The 25,405-nt window shown below is 42.9% G+C and overlaps 1 protein-coding gene across 1 annotated transcript in view; it reads right to left on the minus strand.

Moving 5' to 3' along the window:
* Positions 1-25,405, minus strand: part of LOC310799237 (kinesin-like protein KIF21A) — a gene marked incomplete at both ends in the record, with an annotated part of 116,544 nt that overhangs the window by 46,496 nt on the left and 44,643 nt on the right. Inside the window, 9 exons of the mRNA XM_083661810.1 lie at positions 2,439-2,550; positions 7,585-7,645; positions 9,253-9,300; positions 14,696-14,902; positions 18,165-18,228; positions 18,916-19,105; positions 20,243-20,438; positions 21,954-22,069; positions 23,015-23,179. Coding sequence (XP_083517936.1) covers positions 2,439-2,550; positions 7,585-7,645; positions 9,253-9,300; positions 14,696-14,902; positions 18,165-18,228; positions 18,916-19,105; positions 20,243-20,438; positions 21,954-22,069; positions 23,015-23,179 — 1,159 coding nt within the window. The remainder of the gene's footprint in view (positions 1-2,438; positions 2,551-7,584; positions 7,646-9,252; positions 9,301-14,695; positions 14,903-18,164; positions 18,229-18,915; positions 19,106-20,242; positions 20,439-21,953; positions 22,070-23,014; positions 23,180-25,405) is intronic.

The following is a 25,405-nucleotide window of genomic DNA, read 5'->3' on the forward strand; positions in this document are numbered from 1 at the left end:
CCGGTGTATAAGCCGCAGCAGCAAAATTGCCAGTTTGTTACATATATAAGCCGCACCGGACTATAAGCCGCGGGTGTTTTAATGTTTTTTTTTTTTTTTTTTTTTTAATTGTGTTTTAATGTTTAATTACCATATGTAAGGGTTCGTGCACAGAGGGGATTGTCGGGAAAGAGATGGCTGTTTGGGGAAGCTCCCATTTATTAACATTTCAACAAAACAAAACAAAAGTCAGGTCACTAATCCCCAGACAAAATCACACAACAATAGGCTATATCACACAGGATAAGGTGCAGTCACGGCTGTAAACAAAATAACTGTAAAACAATAATAAAACAATCAGTCAACAGTAGTGAGCCTACCAGAAAAGTCATTAATCCTTGTCTTCATCTTTTAGGTGAAGGTGCAGCAAACGGCTGTAACCAGAGAAGTCAAGTCACTAATCCTCGTCTTCCTCTTCTTCCTGCGTACTGAAACCACCAAAGTCCTCATCTTCAGTGTCGGAAACGAACAGGTTCAGGGTGGCTTCGTCAACCACTCTCCTCTCTCCTTCATTGTCACTCTCAAAACCAACGAACTCCTCTTCGTCACTGTCGGTGTCGGCATCGAACAGCCTCTGAAGCCTCTGACGGCCCTCAGCGCCAGCTGTGGCGGCGTCATCCTGTTCATCCCGCAGCAGTCCAGCCTTTCGGAACCCGTTGGTGATTGTGGATGTTTTCACACTCCTATAATATTCCGTGATCTTCCTTTGTGTGAATTCGCCGAAGTTTGTGATTTTCTCCTGGTAGTCGGGAGGGAGTTGCTGGCACACTGCAGTAGTCCTCGCCCTGACGGACAGTCCCTTTCGTCTCATGAATTGGAAGCACCAAGATGGGCCACCTCTGAAATGTTCAATTTTCATTTCGGTGGCGACTGTTTTGGCCTTCAGTCGGATCTGCACGGTGGAAACACCTCGGCCGTCTGCTCTCTGGGTCAACACCCAATCTTCAAGGGAATCTTCAAGTTCGGGCCATCTGCTTTTATGACCTCTGAAGGACTTTTTGGTCTTTTTGCACTGAGACAGTTCCTCCTGCTGCCCCTTCCAACGCCTCACCATTGACTCGTTGATGCCAAGGTTACGTGCTGCTGCTCGATTTCCGTCTTTTAATGCGAGATTGACTGCTTTCAACTTGAAAGCTGCGTCGTGTGAATTTCTGCGTTTCTTCCCCATGGTGAGTGAGAGAGAGTTACCGGTAGTGCACGACCCTTTGCTGCTACTGCTCCTCTTGTTGTGATTCCGGTCTGCTACTATAATGAACTTTGAACCGGTAGGAGTAACCGGTTGATTTCCGCCAAATGATGTCAAGTCAAGTCAAATTTTATTTATATAGCACCTTTCATACACAAAGGCAATTCAAGGTGCTTTATAAAAAAATAATCGAAAAAACAAGCAGCAAAGCAATGCACATAAAATGTGCTGATGAAGCTGTGTAACCTGTAAAATCCATCGATTTTGGAGGTCACCGAGTGGCCGTTTGCTTACCGTAATTACCATATGTAAGGGTTCATGCACAGAGGGGATTGTCGGGAAAGAGATGGCTGTTTGAGGAAGCTCCCATTTACCGTATTAACATTTCAACAAAACAACATAACACAACACCACCTTTGTTTTTTTTTTACAGTGCACACAGTGTCCGCGGTGTGGTGAAAAGAGGGCAAGAGAGGAAATTAAAACAGAAGTGGATTTATAGTTAGAAAGAGTGCTAAAGAAGAGAGATTTTTATTTTTATTTTTTATTTTTTTCTGCTTACCGTAATTACCATATGTAAGGGTTCATGCACCGAGGGGATTGTCGGGAAAGAGATGGCTGTTTGAGGAAGCTCCCATTTACCGTATTAACATTTCAACAAAACAAGATAACACAACACCACCTGTGTTTTTTTTTACAGTGCACACAGTGTCCGCGGTGTGGTGAAAAGAGGGCAAGAGAGGAAATTAAAACAGAAGTGGATTTATAGTTAGAAAGAGTGCTAAAGAAGAGAGATTTTTTTTTCTTTTCTGAAAAAATCCATAGATAAGCCGCACCGTTATATAAGCCGCAGGGCCAAAAAACGGGGAAAAAGCCGCGGCTTATAGTCCGGAATTTACGGTACATAGGATTCAACACAAGGGGTCCATGAAAAACCAGTCGGGCGAGTCACCCGTCGCCCTTAGCCTCGTCAAGGTAGGCCAGAAATGGGTCCCAAATAATCGAAAATCTGAGTTAGTCCGATCAGGAACCTGAGTCTCTCCACCCGTACCACACTTTATATTGTTTTTTTATCAAAGGAAAATCTGTATCTTTGAATACTGTCACAGTGTGAGAGATCAGTGAAAAGAAATCTCTCTTGACTAAGACCTTACTAAATGATCAGGAGATTAATTATGAAATGGGAGGAGCCCTACCATAATGTTAATTTTACCTTTCTCATCCAGTTCCTCCGAGCTAGACTCATCTGAACTCTCCTCTCCCTCCAGGTCGAATTCCTCCTCCTCTCCATCCGCATCCTCCCCTTCCTCGTGATCACTGCCCTCCTGGAGATATACACACGTTTACAGACAAACACAGTGAGAAGACAGTCAAACATGCTGTTTACAGACACACACAGTGAGAAGACAGTCAAACATGCTGTTTACAGACACACACAGTGAGAAGACAGTCAAACATGCTGTTTACAGACACACACAGTGAGAAGACAGTCAAACATACTGTTTACAGACACACAGTGAAAAGACAGTCAAACATACTGTTTACAGACACACAGTGAGAAGAGAGTCAAACATACTGTTTACAGACACAGTGAAAAGACAGTCAAACATACTGTTTACAGACACACAGTGAGAAGACAGTCAAACATACTGTTTACAGACACACAGTGAGAAGACAGTCAAACATACTGTTTACAGACACACAGTGAGAAGACAGTCAAACATACTGTTTACAGACACACAGTGAAAAGACAGTCAAACATACTGTTTACAGACACACAGTGAGAAGACAGTCAAACATACTGTTTACAGACACACAGTGAGAAGACAGTCAAACATACTGTTTACAGACACACAGTGAGAAGACAGTCAAACATACTGTTTACAGACACACAGTGAAAAGACAGTCAAACATACTGCAGACACAGTGAAAAGACAGTCAAACATGCTGTTTACAGACACACACAGTGAAAAGACAGTCAAACATGCTGTTTACAGACACACAGTGAAAAGACAGTCAAACATACTGTTTACAGACACAGTCAAAAGACAGTCAAACATGCTGTTTACAGACACACAGTGAGAAGACAGTCAAACATGCTGTTTACAGACACACACACAGACACACACACACACACGCACGCACGCACACGCACACAGTGAGAAAACAGTCATGCTGTTTACAGGCACACAGTGAGAAGACAGTCAAACATGCTGTTTACAGGCACACAGTGAGAAGACAGTCAAACATGCTGTTTACAGACACACACAGTAGGAAGACAGTCAAACATACTGTTTACAGACACACACACACACACACACACACACACGCACGCACGCACACGCACACACACACACACACACAGTGAGAAAAAACAGTCATGCTGTTTACAGGCACACAGTGAGAAGACAGTCAAACATGCTGTTTATAGACACACAGTGAGAAGACAGTCAAACATGCTGTTTACAGGCACACACAGTGAGAAGACAGTCAAACATGCTGTTTACAGGCACACAGTGAGAAGACAGTCAAACATGCTGTTTACAGACACACAGTGAGAAGACAGTCAAACATGCTGTTTATAGACACACACAGTGAGAAGACAGTCAAACATGCTGTTTACAGACACACAGTGAGAAGACAGTCAAACATGCTGTTTACAGACACACACAGTGAGAAGACAGTCAAACATGCTGTTTACAGACACACACAGTGAGAAGACAGTCAAACATGCTGTTTACAGGCACACAGTGAGAAGACAGTCAAACATGCTGTTTACAGACACACACAGTGAGAAGACAGTCAAACATGCTGTTTACAGACGCACAGTGAGAAGACAGTCAAACATGCTGTTTACAGACACACAGTGAGGTGAGAAGACAGTCAAACATGCTGTTTACAGACACACACAGTGAGAAGACAGTCAAACATGCTGTTTACAGACACACACAGTGAGAAGACAGTCAAACATGCTGTTTACAGACACACACAGTGAGAAGACAGTCAAACATGCTGTTTATAGACACACACAGTGAGAAGACAGTCAAACATGCCGTTTACAGACACACACACAGTGAGAAGACAGTCAAACATGCTGTTTACAGACACACACAGTGAGAAGACAGTCAAACATGCTGTTTATAGACACACAGTGAGAAGACAATCAAACATACTGTTTACAGGCACACACAGTGAGAAGAGAGTCAAACATGCTGTTTACAGACACACACAGTGAGAAGACAGTCAAACATGCTGTTTACAGACACACACAGTGAGAAGACAGTCAAACATGCTGTTTACAGACACACACAGTGAGAAGACAGTCAAACATGCTGTTTACAGACACACACAGTGAGAAGACAGTCAAACATGCTGTTTACAGACACACACAGTGAGAAGACAGTCAAACATGCTGTTTACAGGCACACACAGTGAGAAGACAGTCAAACATGCTGTTTACAGACACACACACACAGTGAGAAGAGAGTCAAAAATGCTGTTTACAGGCACACACAGTGAGAAGACAGTCAAACATGCTGTTTACAGACACACACAATGAGAAGACAGTCAAACATACTGTTTACAGACACACAGTGAAAAGACAGTCAAACATACTGCAGACACAGTGAAAAGACAGTCAAACATGCTGTTTACAGACACACACAGTGAAAAGACAGTCAAACATGCTGTTTACAGACACACAGTGAAAAGACAGTCAAACATACTGTTTACAGACACAGTGAAAAGACAGTCAAACATGCTGTTTACAGACACACAGTGAGAAGACAGTCAAACATGCTGTTTACAGACACACACACAGACACACACACACACACGCACGCACGCACGCGCACACAGTGAGAAAACAGTCATGCTGTTTACAGGCACACAGTGAGAAGACAGTCAAACATGCTGTTTACAGGCACACAGTGAGAAGACAGTCAAACATGCTGTTTACAGACACACACAGTAGGAAGACAGTCAAACATACTGTTTACAGACACACACACACACACACACACACACGCACGCACGCACACGCACACACACACACACACACAGTGAGAAAAAACAGTCATGCTGTTTACAGGCACACAGTGAGAAGACAGTCAAACATGCTGTTTATAGACACACAGTGAGAAGACAGTCAAACATGCTGTTTACAGGCACACAGTGAGAAGACAGTCAAACATGCTGTTTACAGACACACAGTGAGAAGACAGTCAAACATGCTGTTTATAGACACACACAGTGAGAAGACAGTCAAACATGCTGTTTACAGACACACAGTGAGAAGACAGTCAAACATGCTGTTTACAGACACACACAGTGAGAAGACAGTCAAACATGCTGTTTACAGACACACACAGTGAGAAGACAGTCAAACATGCTGTTTACAGGCACACAGTGAGAAGACAGTCAAACATGCTGTTTACAGACACACACAGTGAGAAGACAGTCAAACATGCTGTTTACAGACGCACAGTGAGAAGACAGTCAAACATGCTGTTTACAGACACACAGTGAGGTGAGAAGACAGTCAAACATGCTGTTTACAGACACACACAGTGAGAAGACAGTCAAACATGCTGTTTACAGACACACACAGTGAGAAGACAGTCAAACATGCTGTTTACAGACACACACAGTGAGAAGACAGTCAAACATGCTGTTTATAGACACACACAGTGAGAAGACAGTCAAACATGCCGTTTACAGACACACACACAGTGAGAAGACAGTCAAACATGCTGTTTACAGACACACACAGTGAGAAGACAGTCAAACATGCTGTTTATAGACACACAGTGAGAAGACAATCAAACATACTGTTTACAGGCACACACAGTGAGAAGAGAGTCAAACATGCTGTTTACAGACACACACAGTGAGAAGACAGTCAAACATGCTGTTTACAGACACGCACAGTGAGAAGACAGTCAAACATGCTGTTTACAGACACACACAGTGAGAAGACAGTCAAACATGCTGTTTACAGACACACACAGTGAGAAGACAGTCAAACATGCTGTTTACAGGCACACACAGTGAGAAGACAGTCAAACATGCTGTTTACAGACACACACACACAGTGAGAAGAGAGTCAAAAATGCTGTTTACAGGCACACACAGTGAGAAGACAGTCAAACATGCTGTTTACAGACACACACAATGAGAAGACAGTCAAACATGCTGTTTATAGACACACACAGTGAGAAGAGAGTCAAACATGCTGTTTACAGGCACACACAGTGAGAAGACAGTCAAACATGCTGTTTACAGGCACACAGTGAGAAGACAGTCAAACATGCTGTTTACAGGCACACACAGTGAGAAGACAGTCAAACATGCTGTTTACAGACACACAGTGAGAAGACAGTCAAACATGCTGTTTATAGACACACACAGTGAGAAGACAGTCAAACATGCTGTTTACAGGCACACAGTGAGAAGACAGTCAAACATGCTGTTTACAGACACACAGTGAGAAGACAGTCAAACATACTGTTTACAGACACACACAGTGAGAAGACAGTCAAACATACTGTTTACAGACACACACAGTAGGAAGACAGTCAAACATGCTGTTTATAGACACACACAGTGAGAAGACAGTCAAACATGCTGTTTATAGACACACACAGTGAGAAGATAGTCAAACATGCTGTTTATAGACACACACAGTGAGAAGATAGTCAAACATGCTGTTTATAGACACACACAGTGAGAAGACAGTCAAACATGCTGTTTACAGACACACACAGTGAGAAGACAGTCAAACATGCTGTTTACAGACACACACAGTGAGAAGACAGTCAAACATGCTGTTTACAGACACACACAGTGAGAAGACAGTCAAACATACTGTTTACAGACACACACAGTGAGAAGACAGTCAAACATGCTGTTTATAGACACACACAGTGAGAAGACAGTCAAACATGCTGTTTACAGACACACAGTGAGAAGACAGTCAAACATGCTGTTTACAGACACACACAGTGAGAAGACAGTCAAACATGCTGTTTATAGACACACACAGTGAGAAGACAGTCAAACATGCTGTTTACAGACACACACAGTGAGAAGACAGTCAAACATGCTGTTTACAGACACACAGTGAGGTGAGAAGACAGTCAAACATGCTGTTTACAGACACACAGTGAGAAGACCGTCAAACATGCTGTTTACAGGCACACACAGTGAGAACAAGACAGTCAAACATGCTGTTTACAGACACACACAGTGAGAAGACAGTCACACATGCTGTTTACAGACACACACACAGTGAGAAGACAGTCAAACATGCTGTTTTTGTTTCATGTCACTGCCACATCAAATACAGATCCTCCACTCACCCCCTCTGCCTCCTCGTTGCCTCGCTCCTGCTCGTTGTCTGGAAGTTCCTCCTTGATCACACTGAAGGAGGAAAATAGTGTTAGAGCAGGAGGCCTCACAGCTCAAATCCTCTAGCTGTATATAGAGTGCCTAAGTCACACCCACTTCCAGGTTCCCCATGGGGCCTAGGGAGTGAAATTCCCCATTAATTTGTCCATTGACATTTCATAAAATGCTTATGAAAAGAGTTTTATCTGGACAAACTAAGCAATTTAGCTATATTTAGAATCACGAGAGACTGGGCGTCCGAGTAGTGAAGCGGTAGATTCCCTGCCTACCAACACGAGGGTCGCAGGTTTGCGCCCCCGTGTTACCTCCGGCTTGGTTGGGCATCCATACAGGCACGATTGGCTGTATCTGCGGGTGGGAAGCCAGTTTAGGGGTGTGTGTCCTGTTCGCTGCGCTCTGGTTGGTCGGGGCACCTGTTCAGGGCGGAAGGGAACTGCCATTGAAGCTCCCCGCTGTCAGGTGAAAAGAAGCGGCTGGCAACTGCGCATGTGTCAGAGGAAGCATGCTGCTAGTCTACGGCTCAACCCAGATCGGCAGAGGGTGGAGCAGCGACCAGCGGGAAAATTGGCCAAGTACAATTGGGGAGAAAATGGGAGGAAATCTGAAGAAAAAAAAGAATCACGAGAGACCATAGAACATTTCATCGGGCCAACACAAAAAAGGGGGTCTCATGATTCTGAATATAGCTGAGTCGCTTAGTTTGTCTAAGTAAAACTCATATTATATGGATTTTATGAAACATCTACTGTATGGAGAAATGACTGGAGAATACACTTCACACTTAGGCACTCTATAGTAGTAGTATCTAAAATTACAACAACAGGTAAAATGTACATGCAAATGACTTGCCTATACAGTTCATGAGATTAGGACCAGATTTGAAATCACTGTTGATTAGATCATCATCACTAAGGGCGAGTTGTTAGTGACTGATTTCATTGTGATTGCTTGCGGGGACAACATGAACAATATGTCAGGACAAGTGATGTGACCATGATCCACAATTGCTACCAACGACATTAGAAACTCATTTCACTGTAAGGGTTGCCACACACACTACAAGATTTCATCACATAACACTAAATTTTGTCATCCTGGGCAAATTTGTAAAACCGGATTTGTGTAAATAAATGCTTTGAAATGCTAAGTATTTTCATCCAAATTGCCCAAATGTATAAATATCTTTCACCCTCATCGTCTAAATTTGGACGAGACACTAATTAAGATGAGATGGGCTTGTAGTGTGCATCCTCCCTAATGCAGAGCAAAAGGTAAAAAGTGAAGGTACAGAGGGTTAAGAGGAGGAGGTCAGAGCTGGTTAAAACATGGGCTACCCTCCAGGAGTCTAAACCACCTGCAGGTGCCGAAGAAGCCAAGTTATAGGCGAGTTAGTTGGGGAACTCTGGAAAGGGAGATACAGGTTCAGACCTGGGTCAATGATCAACTGAAATCCTCTCAATTAGTTTGTGCATTTCAGCCAGTCCTGAATGCACAATGGGTAGGATTTGCACCAGTGGGACGGCCCGACTGGTTCCAGACAAAAGGAATCAATCCCAGAGAGGTAACTGAATCAGTTTCAGATCATGTTTTGACCCAATATTAGATGGGACATAGCAAACCTGGCATTTTCAACCTCTCGGTGGCAGCTCTCTTCGTATCGCCTCAGTCTTTCGGAGAGGAGGAAGATAAGGGGGATCATGGGGATGAATATGAGGATGAGGACGTTGGGGAGAAGGTGGAAGGGGGGTACACAGGCCGCGACAATGGGGGGCGAGTGAGGAAAGTTTATACAACAGCAGAGAGAGAGAATGCAGTAAGAAAGACCAAGTGAGTGAAGAGACTAAGAAAAACAGTGTCTCCAAAGAATATTTTGGATGTATATTATGAAAATGAATATGACGATTATTGGCTAATTTCACCTACAACATAGCGGCCCAATTTTTTTTACATGTCACAAACTTCTCACTGCTAATCCGCACAACTCACAACTATAGGAATCAAAGTACACACACATACACTCTCACAACAAAAGGGCATATAATAGTTATGTGCTACAGTGTGTTAGAGCTTGTCAGACAGCCATCATCATCACGATTAACAGCCATCACCCTCGTCTTGTCTAAATCCAAGACTGGCATGGGGGGGAGGGAGGGAGTCAACAGATAATTACCCACAACACAACGGGCCACACTCTCTTGCCGTGGCAACAGACGAGCGTCAACACCCTCAGTTTGTCCACAAAGCGCCTGTCACACTAGTTCACCTCCAAAGCAGTTTGAGGACAAGCAGTGGCAGAGGCTCAATACTCAATGCTAATTTGACACTGTTGCCTTTGAAATATGAGTAAACATGTATGGATTTTCCTGGTTAAATTTTCATTTCAATAGTAGTTCAGTCCCCATTTTTCCCCCACTAAAATAATTAATAAAAAATCTAATAGTTCTAATCTAAATGTTCTCTTTCTTTTCACCATTGCTAGCAAGCCCGGATTAGCAACTATATGGGCACTGTGAGTGCCCCGGGGCATCAGCTGCCTTGGGGTATCAAAGCACCAAATGATTAAAACAAGATTAGACCTTTAAAATATTTTTTTCTATATAATATTGGAAGAGATGCATACAGGGACAAAATTAACTGTTGATATAAATTGTATTAAAAGGGAATATAAAGATAAATAATTGCATTGAGAGTGGTGCCTTCCCCCACACACCGTCAAAATATTGTTCAGCCCAAACTTTGTTGGAAGAGGTCTCTGATCGGTGTTGCGCCAGAATCACACGTAAAGAACCTATTATGCACTGATCTCCCGTGGGGACTGGGGAATGCACCATGAGACGAGTCAAAATGCGGGAACAGCAATCAAGGTAAACATACATGTGTTATCATTATCTCCAAGTTTGTTGCCAGAAAACAGTAGCAGTAGTTAATAAGTTGATGTGCATCTCTCTCTGTCTTGCAGTTGCCCATCGTGCAGGCAAGACACAGACAGACAGACAGACAGACAGATGCAGTGCTGCACCTGCATGCCAGCAACTGCAGTGGTGTCTTTGTGGCTGACAAAACAACTGTTTATTATGTTTGATGAACGTTAACGGGCAGCCAGCGGTGTTTATAGACTGCATCTTGGAATCAGAACAGATAACCGTGCACCTTGCATGAACATGCCTATGCTCGTGCACAAACCGTGCGTAACTACGGTTCTATGAGTCCTTCCTAACCACCAGATGCAGCGCTAAATTAAAGCACCGCGGTCTCATGCTTCACAGCCGCAACTTAAAACAAGACAATATAGTCGCTCAGTAAGGTTTATACAACTCTGACTAATGCAAGATGGAAAACAATGGATTGACAATTGACTATTGATTAAATATTAAATTTAAATGTTGATTATGGGCATACTGATGCTGGGCAATATGGATGCACATTTCTCAGTAAATAATAAGCATCAAGTATGTTGTTTTGGCCGATAACGTTAGCTGCTTGCTAATGGATTTACCACCTGGTCAGAAACACGCTAATAACATTACCGTCTTGTGTGAAGTAATGCAACAGTCGCAAATATGCCTAATGTTACTACCGTTATGCTTATGGTCATGGAACATTGTTTGACTGACTGCAGTTAGGGACCGTTCGTTATTTAGGGAAGGGTCCACTGGAGGAAAATAGGGGAGGGTAATTTTGTTTTAAATTTAGTCTGAGGGAGGGTACACTCTCTTTAATTTGAGTCCAGGGGAGGGGTATACAATGTTGATTCGATAAAAATATATAAACTTTTTTTGTGTGTGTAATGTTTGCTTTTCGGACTTCAACAACTACTGAGTTGCTTCATTTACACCCCTCCTGTCCAAACTGTTTGGTATGTCCCGGTGCATTGTTTCTCTTTGGCGGTGCTATCTGTCAATCTTTGTGCTTGGCCTATCCAGACAGTGGGCGTGTACAGTATTTGGCGAATCGGTGGCGCTTTTCTGGTGATAATATGGAAGTACAATAACCCACTGGAACAAAGTCGAGCAAACAAACAGACATGGCATCACAAAATGTATATGGGCTCTATGCGCAGATAAGTCGTCTTGGGAAGTCACAGTAGAACCGAGTTACGGCTCACTCATCTCCTAAATTACGTTAAGTCTGCGAGGGATATTTATACCACCAGGATGACATATATGTTTCACATAGGGTTGTGTTTTTTTACGCACAATAATAGAACCGGCGAACTTTTTTTCCATCAGTCATTGACCGCTATTTAAACACAAATATTGATATACACAGACTGAAGATTGTTTCACAAGCGAAAATAGCATTATGTAGCGACCGGAGGAGGCGGTCACTCTGATTGGTGACAGATCTGCTCTAAACAGCGCAAAGGATTATGGGAGTTCCATGTTCTGGTGGGAAGCGTGTTACTGTACAGTTAAAAACGTGGTTTAGTGATGTTGTGCTCATGTTTTGATTGCATTATGTGGTATGGCAATGTTTGTGTGGCCAGGATATGTTTAGTTTTACTATCAATGTAGCCACCATGACTGAGACTGTTAGTGTTTTCGATCCCCTCTGGCCGGAGTTTCTGCAAATGTTAGGTTAAAAGTAAGATATCTGTGTCAGTCTGCATTCTTCCATGCAAGCTCGCCACAATATTGTTTGGGGAGGGTTAATTATATTTTTCAAATTGCTTTGGGAGGGTCAAGGAAAAATATATTTTGATCAGGGAAGGGGCACAGCTTTTTATTTCAGACCACACCAAATCCCTCCAGTGACCCCCTTTCTAAATAACGAGCGGTCCCTTAGCTGGAGTGAGACTGCCGATTATAATGTTAGCTTGATGCTAAACGCGGCTAACGCTCAAACGCTGCACTAATAACGTTACCATCGTCTTGTGTGGAGTAATGCAACAGTCGCAAATATGCTTAATGCTAACGTTATTACCATTATGCTTATGGTCATGGAACATTGATTGACTGACTGCAGTTAGCTGTGGTGAGACTGCCTAATATTATCATCATTAACATTAGCTTGATGTTATACGCGGCTAATAGAATTACAGTTTTACATTTATAGAAATTGCCACCCAGCCCCACTAATAACGTTACCGTCTTGTGTTGATAATGAATGCAACAGGGGGGCCATTTCGAAATCGACCAATTGAAGATGGAAATACAGCAAGGCAGCCAACCACGCTGTAGCAGCCGGGCAGGGCTGACTGGGCGATAGCGAGTACATCGCTCACCGCCCATGTTGGTGTGCAGGGGCCGTCACGCTAACGTGAATATCTTTATCCATTTCCCCGCAGCCAATGCAAGCTAAAACACGACCAAACATGCCACAATAATGTCCGATAATTCATCCAGAATCCTTCCTGGGCATCTCGAGGCTGATGTGACCGATAAATTGTCCAGGTTGTCGTGTTCAAGTGACTTTTATGAGTTAAGGTTACAAAGCAACCAACACAGTCTGCTGTTGCCAGGGAGCTGCTTGTGCGCGTGCGAGTATGGTGCCCGCGCGGCAACTCGTTCACACGCTGCCTGCAGTTACTCTAACGGCCACCGGTGTCAGTAATAGTTAGAACTTACGGATAGGACCTTTAAAGTCGAGGTGAACCGGAACGGAATGCACTAGCGCGAGCGTCGGAGATTGAAAACAAATTGAGAGGCGGACCATATACGGTGTCGATGATTTGATTTGACAATTCCGTCGACTGGCTTTGGCATTGGTCAATCATGGCGTGTTCCACCCCCAAATCCAGTGGGATTCAGTGGGTTGTCGTGCTACGCGAGTGGGATCCGCGGAGTACCAGGCAGCCACCTGCTTCATGCGGAGCGAGCGGACAATCCGATGCATGGGTGCTGCCCGCCCGCCTGGAATCTCCGAGGGGCGACCCCTGACAACCACGCTCTCAAGCGCACGTCATTTACGCTATTTCTGTAAATATGATATTCCTGGAATGCGCGTTTTAACGAGCCAGTTACATTTCTTTGCATTCTTAGAGATTATAGTTTTTGTTTTTTGTTCATGTTTCATACAATTGGCCAAGTTAGTAGTTAGTTTATGGGATAGGAATTCTGCCAGATGACAGGCACTAGGCGCCATTTTCTACTTCATTTGGAAGAGAAAATTATCTTGAAATGAAGATTTGATCGTGATATGATTGGTTGAAATGGGGTAGAAATGTGATCGTACTAGGTGACGTCAGCAAACTGTAGATTTTTTTTTGCATACATTATTAAATAGGTGCACTGCATACCCAGGTGTTTGAACTAAAAGAAAAGAAAAGTCATTTTTGGGTTCAGCTCGACTTTAAGATTCTATAAAAAATATTCTATTCAATAAATATTGTTTGTTTATAGCCTACCTCATTGTGTATAAATCTACTTATTCTTAGGCCGACAGATGGAGCAAACAGCTTAGAGGGAGGATTATAGTGGGAACACTATAACACAAGTGTGATGACTGTGTGGCAATGGCACTGGCCAATGTTTTATATGGCTTTTATATATTTTGCTTAGGGCAGCAGGGAGGTCAGACCTGCATTAATGTAAATATGTGGTCTTTATTGCCATAGTAAATTTCACTTTTATTTACGTGTAAAGTGGAAGGAGGAGGGCACTTCAAGTGTGGTCACCCAGGGGCAGCATACTGTGTTAACTCGGGCCGGATTGCTAGTTGTTATGCTGCCATAGACCTGGGGTATCGCCCCCCTCCAATCAACGTTACATTTTAATGAGGCAAAATTTAGTTTTTGGTTTTGCCTCATTTATCAGTTTCCAATTACTTCGCATAAACTCTTTTCTTCTTCTTTTTTTGGGGGCATTTTACCTTTATTAGATAGGACAGTAGGCAGACAGGAAGGGTGGGGAGACAGAGAGGGGTTGGCATGCGGCAAAGGAGGACAATGGGTCGGATTCGAGCCCGGTTGAAGGCCCCGCGAAGGACTAAGACTTTGTGGTGCGCGTTCTACCAGGTGAGCCACCGGTTTCCCCCGCATAAACTCTTTTCTGCAAATTGTAAGGTGTGTAATAACAGCAACAAATACAGTAACTTCAACTAAAACAACACACCCCGCTCTACCTTTTTTTCTTCTTCCTCTCCTTCTTCTTGAGTTTCTCCAGGTCTTTCTTGGCCATCTCGATGATGTCACTGGCCTCCTTCTCAGGGGCGAGAAGCACGGTGGGGGAGAAGGGAGTGGGGCCTCCGTACAGCGAGGAGCGGGTGGAGGCCCGGGCCAGGCTCTTCCTGAGGTTCTCGTTCACAGCCTCGCTCTCCAGAAGCTTGGCTCTGAGAAAGGGAAAAGAGAAGGTGTCACCAGGGGCTTTTCTATGGTGTGGAGAGATAGGAGGCTTAGCCCAGAGAGGGGACGGGGGTGGTTGAGAGAATGTAGAAGAATGATTGTATTGATGTAGTTTCACTGTTACTTTACAGATAGTAATGGATTTCTGGACAAAATCATGTCAAACAATACAATACCAGCAGTACAAATGTTCTTAGATTTGGGTCCTAAAGACAAAATCTCATCAAATGGAGAGTTTGTGACACCTAATGTGGACTAAATTAGGGGTCCTAAGCCATTTGAACTATGGCAAACTTGCGTAAATGCAATCGTTTTTTATTAATGAATCCAACCTCCGCAGTTTCGGCGACAGAGCCTTCTCCAGGGCAGCTCTGGAACTCTCTCCCCCCGGACATTAGAGAATCAGACTCCCTTCACTGTCTTCGCCTCAAAACCCATCTCTTCTCCTCTGCCTTCTCCTAGCTCCGCCTGCCTATCCCTGTGTGCCTGTGTCGTGTTTGTCCATTGTCTGTTGCACTTACGTCGTCCCCGCCCCTTTAGTGTTTCTTTTTTGTAAAGCATCTTTGAGTTCTAGAAAAGCGCTATAAAAAACCCATGTTTATTATTATTATTATTATTTGTGACAGTTGTTAAAATACACAATGAATAGATAAAAACCCATACACCAGTATTAATATTGTCAAGGCATTAAAACACAATAAAGTCCATGGGCTCTATTCTCCCCCTGGCCTTAAATTTGCGTTTATGGCTTGGCGCAGCGCTATTAGTGGGCGTGGTCACGCGCATTCCGTAATTTTTTCTTGACGCTAAGCGCGGCGCTAACCATTTAACCACACCTTCTTAAGCGTAGAATTATTCACAAGTGTTGGATTGGTGGTCTCCAGTAAACCAATCGCATTCTTCCCTTCCAAGCTCCCGATCCACCGTGATAGGCTACTCCAGTCCGGTTGCGGCTGCATGCTGTCATCTCTTCATGCCAATTTGGATATCTGAGCGCATCACAGATAGCCTGAATAAAATGATTCAACCTACAGGCAAATACAGATCTGTTCAGCAGGGCTGATGGTCTCCCTGTACAATATAGAACATTCCTGATACCATCCACTTCCATGATCTTTATATGTTGTAAACACATAACTTTCACAATAGTGAACAAGCCCACCCACTCGGCTCATTCAGGGCAGGCTTAGTTTTATAACTTGTAGGCTACCTGCTGCTCCTGCACATCACATCACAGGCTAAATGATGCGACATAAATATACATTATGTAAAGTCATGGCATAAATGTGTTTTGATTGAAAAAGTATGTGTCAAGTAAGCGGAGCGGACATCACAGTACAACCGTGTTACGGTTGTCACTTGACTATAACAGTATTGTTGTATTTGCGACGGATATATATACGACGTGGATCACATGTATGTTTCACATAGGGTTGTGTTTTGATTTTTATGTTTTATTTTGTCCAATATTGAAATGTTCTAGAATTGCATGTTGTGTTAACATAAATATTATTTCTATCTTCCACTTAGCCTACTTAGGCTGATTTGGTTGCTTTTTCTTGTCAAAATTGAATGCATGATGGGAGAGATGCAAATGTGTCTCTGTGTGTGGCGTTTGGTAGGGGAGGGAGGCACACAACGTGCCGTGGGTACAACCCCGGCGCACTGAATAAGGCCTGGTTTTGAAAAGCGGTAACCGCAAAATTAACGCCCTTTGGGAAGATCGCTTTAGGCTGGTATTTAAGGCCGAAATGCCCATTCTGGCCTATTCTGGCACGGCCTCTTCAGCGTAAAGCGCATTTCGGGGCGTAAAAACATGACGCTATCTTCCCGAGTCAGCGGTAGGCAGGCGTAAAGCGTGTTTTTTTGCGTTTAAGGCCAGTTTAGCGCCTAAGGCCACATGTTATGCCATGTGCCTAATTTAATCACCACCTTGTCTTTTATAACTTTCATTTATCTCTCTTTTACCATCCATATGTATGAATATTTTGACATACATTTTATTGAATAAATGTGATACACTATACAAATAAGGTATTGTTATGAATTGATTATTGTGCAAAGTGGCACTGACTGAGTAGACTCCCCTCCTATAGGATGATGTAGCAATTTACTTTGTATATACTATTAGTATTATAATATCACAGTGAGTACCGGCTAGCTAGACCAGTGGTTCTAAACTGATGTGTCCACTGGAATCGCTGTGCCTTGTGTGACAAAAACGTTTTGTTGTTGTTGCTAGCTAGCTGGTCTGTAAGAGCCTGTCTGCAGAGTCAACTCATCACAAACCTCAGCTTGTAGAGTAGTGGCTCATCATCTCCTGTGATATCCACATCCACAACCTCCTCCTCCCTTAAAGGGTGCTGCACCTAACATGTGCGCTCTGGTGCAGTCTCTCCCCTCCCCCGCTAAACTCACAACATGCAGGCATGGGTAACAGCACACGCTGACAGTCTGTCAATTCTTCCAGCTCCCCCCCCTCCCCCTCCCCCTCCCATATTTGAGATCCGGGGCTTTTCATAAATGATCCGGGGCTATAGCCCCGAAAGCCCAGGCCTAACGACGCCAATGGGTGTCACTATAACCATCAACAACAACTGACTGATTTTACTTGTTAATTAAGGGTTACGATATGATCAAATGTACAAATGTACATAGAGAATGAATTGCAGAAAGGTGCTGGCAGCTCCAAAAGCACGTTGGGTGTGAATGCCGCCCTAGGCACCGATGATACCTTATGCTAATGAAGTCATAGAGACTGATATGTCATCAATATGTGACATCACTGATGACATCACTGCTCCCTAATGATGTAGTCACCTGTCACCTGTAGGTCAGGTGACTACTGATGATGTAATAGACATTGTGACATCATTGTGATGTCATCAGTGAGTGATGTCATCAGTGATGCAAAGTTGAGCATGCGCATGCCAAAGAGCAGAGATGATGTCATAGGCACTGATGATGTCACAATGTCATCAGTGATGTCACTCGAGCAATTGTGGTACATCATTGTGATGTCATCAGTGAGTGATGTCATCAGTGATTGAGTGTTGATGTCATAGGCATTGTGAGATCATCAGGCTTGAACCCCTGGTATATGAAATCTTGCTGAGGCCTCTTGGCAGGTCACCATTGTAAATGAGAATTTTCTCAATCAATTTTTACCTGGTTAAATAAAGGTAAAAAATATATATTAGCATCAGCATTCAGAGCACTTTATTCAGTTAATGATGTCACCAAACAAACCTGAGCTCCTCGATTTCTTTGATGTAGTTCTGAATCATGTTCCCGATCTCTTCACTACCTTCACCTGGAAGCACAAGCATCACTGTTAGGAGCAATGTTGAGTAAGTGAAGTTAAGAAAGTAACTAATTCCATCCTGATTTTGTTATTTGCCTCAGTTACAGTTATTCTTTATGAAAAGTAATGAGTACTTTTGTGTTTCCCACTTCAGAAACATACCATAATTGGATGGATTGTGGTGCCAAGATCATACTAAATTAGCCTACATAAAATCTCACTTGGATGTTACATAATATTAAAATGAAATACGAGGTGAGTAACATCTATACTCTATCGATATCACTATACTGGATCAATATTCTTCCTTTCTATGTACAGTCCATTTCATTTTCTTCTTCTTTATATCACTGTATGCATTTTCTGTGGTAGCAAATTGATAATTAATAATATCAAGTATAAACTCAATGATTCCATGCCTACCAACACGAGAGTCGCAGGTTTGAGTCCGCGTGTTACCTCTGTCTTGGTCGGGCGTCAATACAGGCACAATTGGTCGCATCTGCAGGTGGGAGGCTGGATTAAGGGGACTAGAAACAGAGCGCGCTCCTTTCTAGCCTACAGTGCCATCCACCTTCCTCTCCTCCTGAACTCCTCTAGAATATTGGGGAAGTACATTGTGCTTTCTGCCTCACTGTAAGCCAAGAACAGTGAACATTGTTGACCTTGATTTAATGAATAGTCTCCATACTGTACCTGTCCTGGCCAGCACCTGGTTGGCCTGGTCGCTGAGCAGCTGGGTGAGCCTGGCTCTCTGGGCGTCAATGGTCTCCTGCATGGCTTTCACCCTGACCCGCAAGTTGTTGTTCTCCGTCTGCAGCATGGAGTTCTCATGGACCATGTCATTGATGCCCTCCATGCCGTCTTCACCCACCATGCGCTTGCCCTGGGTATTAGCACAGGATAGGGCCATTAATATCACATAGCATATTACCGGACGTGATGAGTTGAGTTGCATGACTTGTCTTGAATTGCTTGATTTGATTCTGATTCTGATTCTGATTCTGATTCTGATTGCTTGATTTGACTTAATGCATGATGAGAATACTTGAGAGTTGACTTGACTTCTGGGGTTCTGGTGACTTGGAACTTCGTTTTCGACTTGAGTTGTTCCACCAACTGACTGAATTAATGTTTTCTGAATTTGTATGGAATGACTGAATTGAATGAAGTTGAAACTGATTAACTCATGATGCTCTTCCCAAGTTTTTATATGCTAATAATAACACCATAATGCATTGAAACGTAGAGATTTTTTTATTTTTTAGAGATACTATGCATCTCTCGTGCTGCGCACGCTCGATTCCTATTCCACAGAGTCTGTGGAAGGGCAAGGAGCTCCCAGAATCTGCTGCTGCTGCTCTCCAGAGCCATACCGCCAAATTTAACTTATGCAAATAAAAGCTTTAAATGTATCTAAAGTGGTCTTGTGTTTTGACTAAAGTGGTCCTGACTGAACTGATATTATTATCTGACTATCTCCCTCCACCATCTCACCTCTACTGATATTATTAACTGAGTATCTCCCTCCACTATCTCACCTCTACTGATATTATTAACTGAGTATCTCCCTCCACTATCTCACCTCTACTGATATTATTAACTGACTATCTCCCTGCACCATCTCACCTCTACTGATATTATTATCTGACTATCTCCCTCCACTATCTCACCTCTACTGATATTATTAACTGAGTATCTCCCTCCACCATCTCACCTCTACTGATATTATTATCTGACTATCTCCCTCCACCATCTCACCTCTACTGATATTATTATCTGACTATCTCCCTCCACTATCTCACCTCTACTGATATTATTAACTGAGTATCTCCCTCCACTATCTCACCTCTACTGATATTATTAACTGACTATCTCCCTCCACTATCTCACCTCTACGATATTATTAACCGAGTATCTCCCTCCACCATCTCACCTCTACTGATATTATTAACTGACTATCTCCCTCCACTATCTCACCTCTACGATATTATTAACTGAGTATCTCCCTCCACCATCTCACCGTCTTGTACTCCATCAGCTCCATCTGCAGTCGTGCGATCTCAGTCCTCAGGGTGGTGATTTGCTGGCTGGCTCGGTCCTGGTTCACCACCACCTTGTTCTTGATGTTTCGGGCCCGGTTGGCGTACTTCAGCGTGTTCAGTGTCTCCATGAAGTCCCGGTCAGACGGACTGATGCAGGCGATCATCACCGTTTGACTGGAGAACGGACACAGACAGAATGAGCCATTTGTGGATTTGTTTCATGTTAGTCCGATACATAGAGTGGCAATCAATCAATTAGATCTTGGTAAGAATATATTTGACAGGTTTCCTTTGACTGATAAGTTGAGGTGAGCTGGATTTATGTTGCCTGCAACTTAACCTGCATCAATAACAACAACTCACTGGTAAATCATTTACATGATAAAACGTGTTGCGTTTTATTCAAAATGTTTTCAATTTTGTCCTGGTCTGGAATGAATACGTAATCACGCAAAGTAAAGGTAAAATAAACCTTAAATGTATTACCTTGAACCTTGAACTTATCTAAAATTTGAGAAACATACAGATGGTGAGCAGAGTAGCAAAAGCAAACCTATAAACGTTTAGAATGATTAGGAACTGTCTACCATTTTACGCTGGAAATATCTACATGCACTCAATGATTTCCTCCTACTTGAGTTATTGTGTAACTGCATGGTCTCAAGCTAGTCCGACTGCAATCAGACCTCTTAAGATGATATATAAGCGTGCAATAAAAATTCTTGACAGGAAGCCAATTAGGTTTCACCATTGCTTTCACCAAGTTTTGATCATTTTATTAAATTCGCCAATATAAAACTTGATCCATAAATGTATGCATAACCAGGCTGATCGTGTTCTCATTGATATGGTGAAACCCTATTTTATCCCTATTGGAATAATTTTAAATCCAAACTAAAACAGTTTCTGAAGTGTAATCAGCCATGGACAAATGAGTGACTTTGTCTTTCTCGTTCGTGTGTGTGTGTGTGTGTGTGTGTGTGTGTGTGTGTGTGTGTGTGTGTGTGTGTGTGTGTGTGTGTGTGTGTGCGTGCGTGCGCGTGTGTGTGTGTGTGTGTAAACTAGCTGTTTTCTAGTTGATAATAACCATTTGTGTGTGTTCTCTATCTCTGTTGTGTATTGTATATTTGTTTTTAATAGTGTTTCACAAAAGCCCATCTAGGGTCAAACATTTCAAATTAGCTTAGGCTATAAATGTTATGATATACTGTATGACATCAGACCGTTTCTTGTTTAAATGTTTTATGTATATGTATCTGTCCCTATTGGATGGAAATTTGTATGTATTTAAGTCCATAATATTTTTTTAACTTTAATTTCTACTTTATTCATTACTTTAGCCAATGTACATGGCCTCCCACACAATTCAAACACAGAAATGGTTGCTAGGTGGTTGCAAGAGACAATAAGCAGTCTGATTGGTCGGCTGTCCATGCACTAGTGATAATACATGCTGAAATATAAAGGAGCATGTGCAGTGACCAAGGAATATCGTGACACTTTGAATTTTAGTTGGATGTTTTCTTCGTGCTTATGTTAGAGGACTGCCACAAGTCATTTTAGGGTTGTTGAAGAACAAATATTGAAGCTTTCACCAACAGTGCGTGAGTATAAACCAAAAAGCCAAGATAATTCTTTTAAGTTAGACTAATGAAGGGTATTGTTAATACATGAGGCAGGCCGACAGACCTGTTGCCACCTAGCGAGTCCTGTAACAGCCGTGTGAGCTTGGAGTCTCTGTAAGGCACGTGGGTGGAGCGCTTACTCCTGTCTCCCAGAGCGCTGATGACGTTTCCCAGGGCGAGCTGTGGGAGAGACGAGGAAGGAGAGACACAAGAGTTAGAAAGGATGATCAAGAAGCGGGCCTGGGACCAGAGGTTTGTCGGTTCAAATCCCTGGGCTGGCTGAGACTGAGTCTGAGTGGGGAAACGCTCTCCCATCAAGAAGCACTTGAATAACCCCTCCTCTATTGGAGCTGTTCTGTGGCCAACAGTAGAGCATTATGCTTATACTGGTCAACTTCCACATACATTAGGCTGTTTGCAGCTGTGCTTGTGAAGCTGGGTGTCGCTGGAAGACACCCAGTCAATATTGCCTAGGTAAATAACGTTTATAGGTTGAGATTATGTGTAGTAGACGGACTGTGATGAGATGGCAGAACTGATTTGAGTGAAAAAGAGATGAAAATAAAAGTGTAATTGCTACTCTTACCACCAGGGAGCTCTCTTGCTCCTGCAAAATCCAACTCTGGACAACAGGTGGATGATGGTGAGTGTGAAGGAAGAATTACAGTAACTGTATCATTAGGGAACTAGCCTGTTACTTTATCAGTTAGTTTTGCCACAATACATCAAATCTAAATCTTCTGGCAGATAATGCAGCTACAAAACATCATTTGACATACTTTCGATTCAATAAATGCATACATACAAATACAGTATTGATTTATTTATATGGGAAAGCTGACAAAGAGGATATTCTCATTCATTCATTCATTTACAGCAACAGTCAGAGAGAGGCCGCAAGGTGAGAAAGGAGTTGAATGCCTTGCTGAAGGGCAGTTCAGTAGTAACTATTGAGGTAGGGATGAGTTCAACTTCCCCACCCACATTTTCCCAGTCGGTTGGTAGATTTGAACCAGCAATTTTCCATTCAAAATCTAATTTCATGGACCTACAGTAGGTGATAACCCTGCAATAGTTCATAGAAAATTGTAAATGCAGAATCCAATATCAGCACAGCTTCCTCACCAGGCCACAGTTGATGGAGATGCCTTCTTTAGCGCGGTCTCCTGTGGCTCCGGTCCTCTTCAGCCTCTCAGAGCCGGCCAGGTCCACAAAGTGGAACTTGGCCGACAGGGTCTCAAACTCATTCATTTCGGAGCTGTTAGCTAGACGGTTGTCTGTCTCATTGTCCTGGAAGAGAAAGAAAAGAGAAAATTACACAAGTGAATACAAAGAGCTGGTTACAGGATCAAATTCAGCAGCAGAGTTTGGGTTTCTAAAGGGCTGCCTTGACATTTTGAATTCAATCTTTTTTCTTTTCTATCTGAAGTATTTGTCACAACAAAGGGAAAAGATCTGCATTGTCGTTCAACTACCCCTGGCATCGCTGTTAATACTGTCACTATTCACCACTGAAAAGAACGAATACAGCTAGCATGTGGTTGACAGTAGCCTACGTTTCGATTTGAATGCTAATGCAAAAAAAAAAAAATGCTTATAGAAGAGCCAATACAGAAGTTTTTTTTAATTGCGAAGTAAGAAAAGTACCTAAGTAAAGAAAAACAAACAGCTATTGCAAATTCCCAATAGCTGCGGCCAGATGTGCAACTTTCCGAAATCCAACTTTTTGTGGACCGACCAACCAAGAGAGTGACTTATAGAGCTGCTGGTCACAGCTAATAAACGAAGATAACAAAAATATCAATGTATCACTCACAGCTGCTATGTGTCACATCCTGTGTGTGTGTGTGTGTGTGTGTGTGTGTGGGGGGGGGGGGGGGTCACACACCCCAGGGGTGTGTGACCATGTTTCCTATAAACCTTTACTACCAGCTTGTCGCTAACAGGAGAAGAGCGGCCAGCAGCCCTTTTTTGACAACCAATATGCTAACAAACTATAATAATGCAGCTATAATAATGGAACTGTAATGAAGTTGTGTATTAGCCTAGTCTGGCAGTGTGAAAATGGTTCCTGTTTTGTGCCATAATGGTAATTACAATAATGTCCTGACAGACAGGACACAGCAGGTGAGGCTGAGGAAAATCGCATCCAGCATCTGGATAATCAGCACTGGCGCCCCCCAGGGGTGTGTGCTCTCCCCCTGTTTCTTCCTCCTCTACACGAATGACTGCATCTCCAGGGACCCATCGGTCAAACTTGCAGATGACACTACGGTCATCGGTCTCATCAAGGACAGTGACGAGCCTGCATACAGACAGGAAGTGGAACAGCTGGCCCTCTGGTGCGGTCATAACAACCTGGAGTTGAACAAACTGAAAACTGTAGAGATGATAGTGGACTTCAAGAGGAGCCCCCAGCACTGTCCCCCCCCCTCGCCATATCCAACAGCACTGTGTCTACGGTGTATAAGTTCGTAGGATCCATAATCTCCTAGGACCTCAAGTGGGAGGCCAACAGAGACACCATCACCAAGAAGGCACAGCAGAGGTTGTACTTCCTACGCCAGCTCAGGAAGTACAAACGGCCACCTAACATCCAGGAACTGTACTCCTCCAGAGGAGTGAAAAAACGGGCAGGAAAGATCATCACAGACCCATCTCACCCTGGTCATGATCTGTTCCAACTCCTCCCCTCTGGCAGGCGCTATAGAGCACTGTACGCCAAAACTAACAGACACAAAAACACTTAAAATCCTTGACTTGAACACTTTTGCAAACACTGGAATCACTTGACTTCACTCTGATCACTTTGAACACCTTGCAAGCTTGAACACCCAATGTGCAGTAACCTGTATCACCTACCCCTGAAATATCTGTGCAATATCTGATGCAAAGCCTCGTTCACATTGAACGGTAAATAACTGTGCAACACCTGACATGATTGTTTATACATGTAGCTTACTGTATTTATACATGTAAATAACGGTGCAATACCTTACCTGATTGCTTATACATGTTGCTTATTTATACATGTAAATAATGGTATTAATACTGCCTATATCAATAACTGCCTATAACTGTACATATCCATATATACTGTACATATATTCCTTTCATATACACACTTTCAATATAGACACTCTTTCGTTTTAGTTTTAGCCTGAGCATACTTCTGCTTTTTCTGTTCTTTTCTTTTTCTTTGGTGTGAAAGTACATTCAGAGTTAAGCGATCCAGAGACAATTTCCTTGTATGTGTACATACTTGGCCAATAAAGGGGATTCTGATTCTGATAATAAATGTGCTAATGATATACTGATGTTAAAATGCTGCATATAGTTCCTTGAAACTACACAAATCACATTAACAGATTCACTAAAATCTGATTTCACTGGTAAATACCGCATGTTTTATTGTGAATTTGCAGCTGCCAGCTTCCTCATGTCATCTCCGTGTCTGACACAGTGTACAGCCCAGCTTTACATGCATGCTATGATATTGTCACACCTATCATACTG

Source organism: Poromitra crassiceps (assembly GCF_964638095.1).
Source record: "Poromitra crassiceps genome assembly, chromosome: 2".
NCBI classification, from domain to species: Eukaryota; Metazoa; Chordata; class Actinopteri; order Beryciformes; family Melamphaidae; genus Poromitra; species Poromitra crassiceps.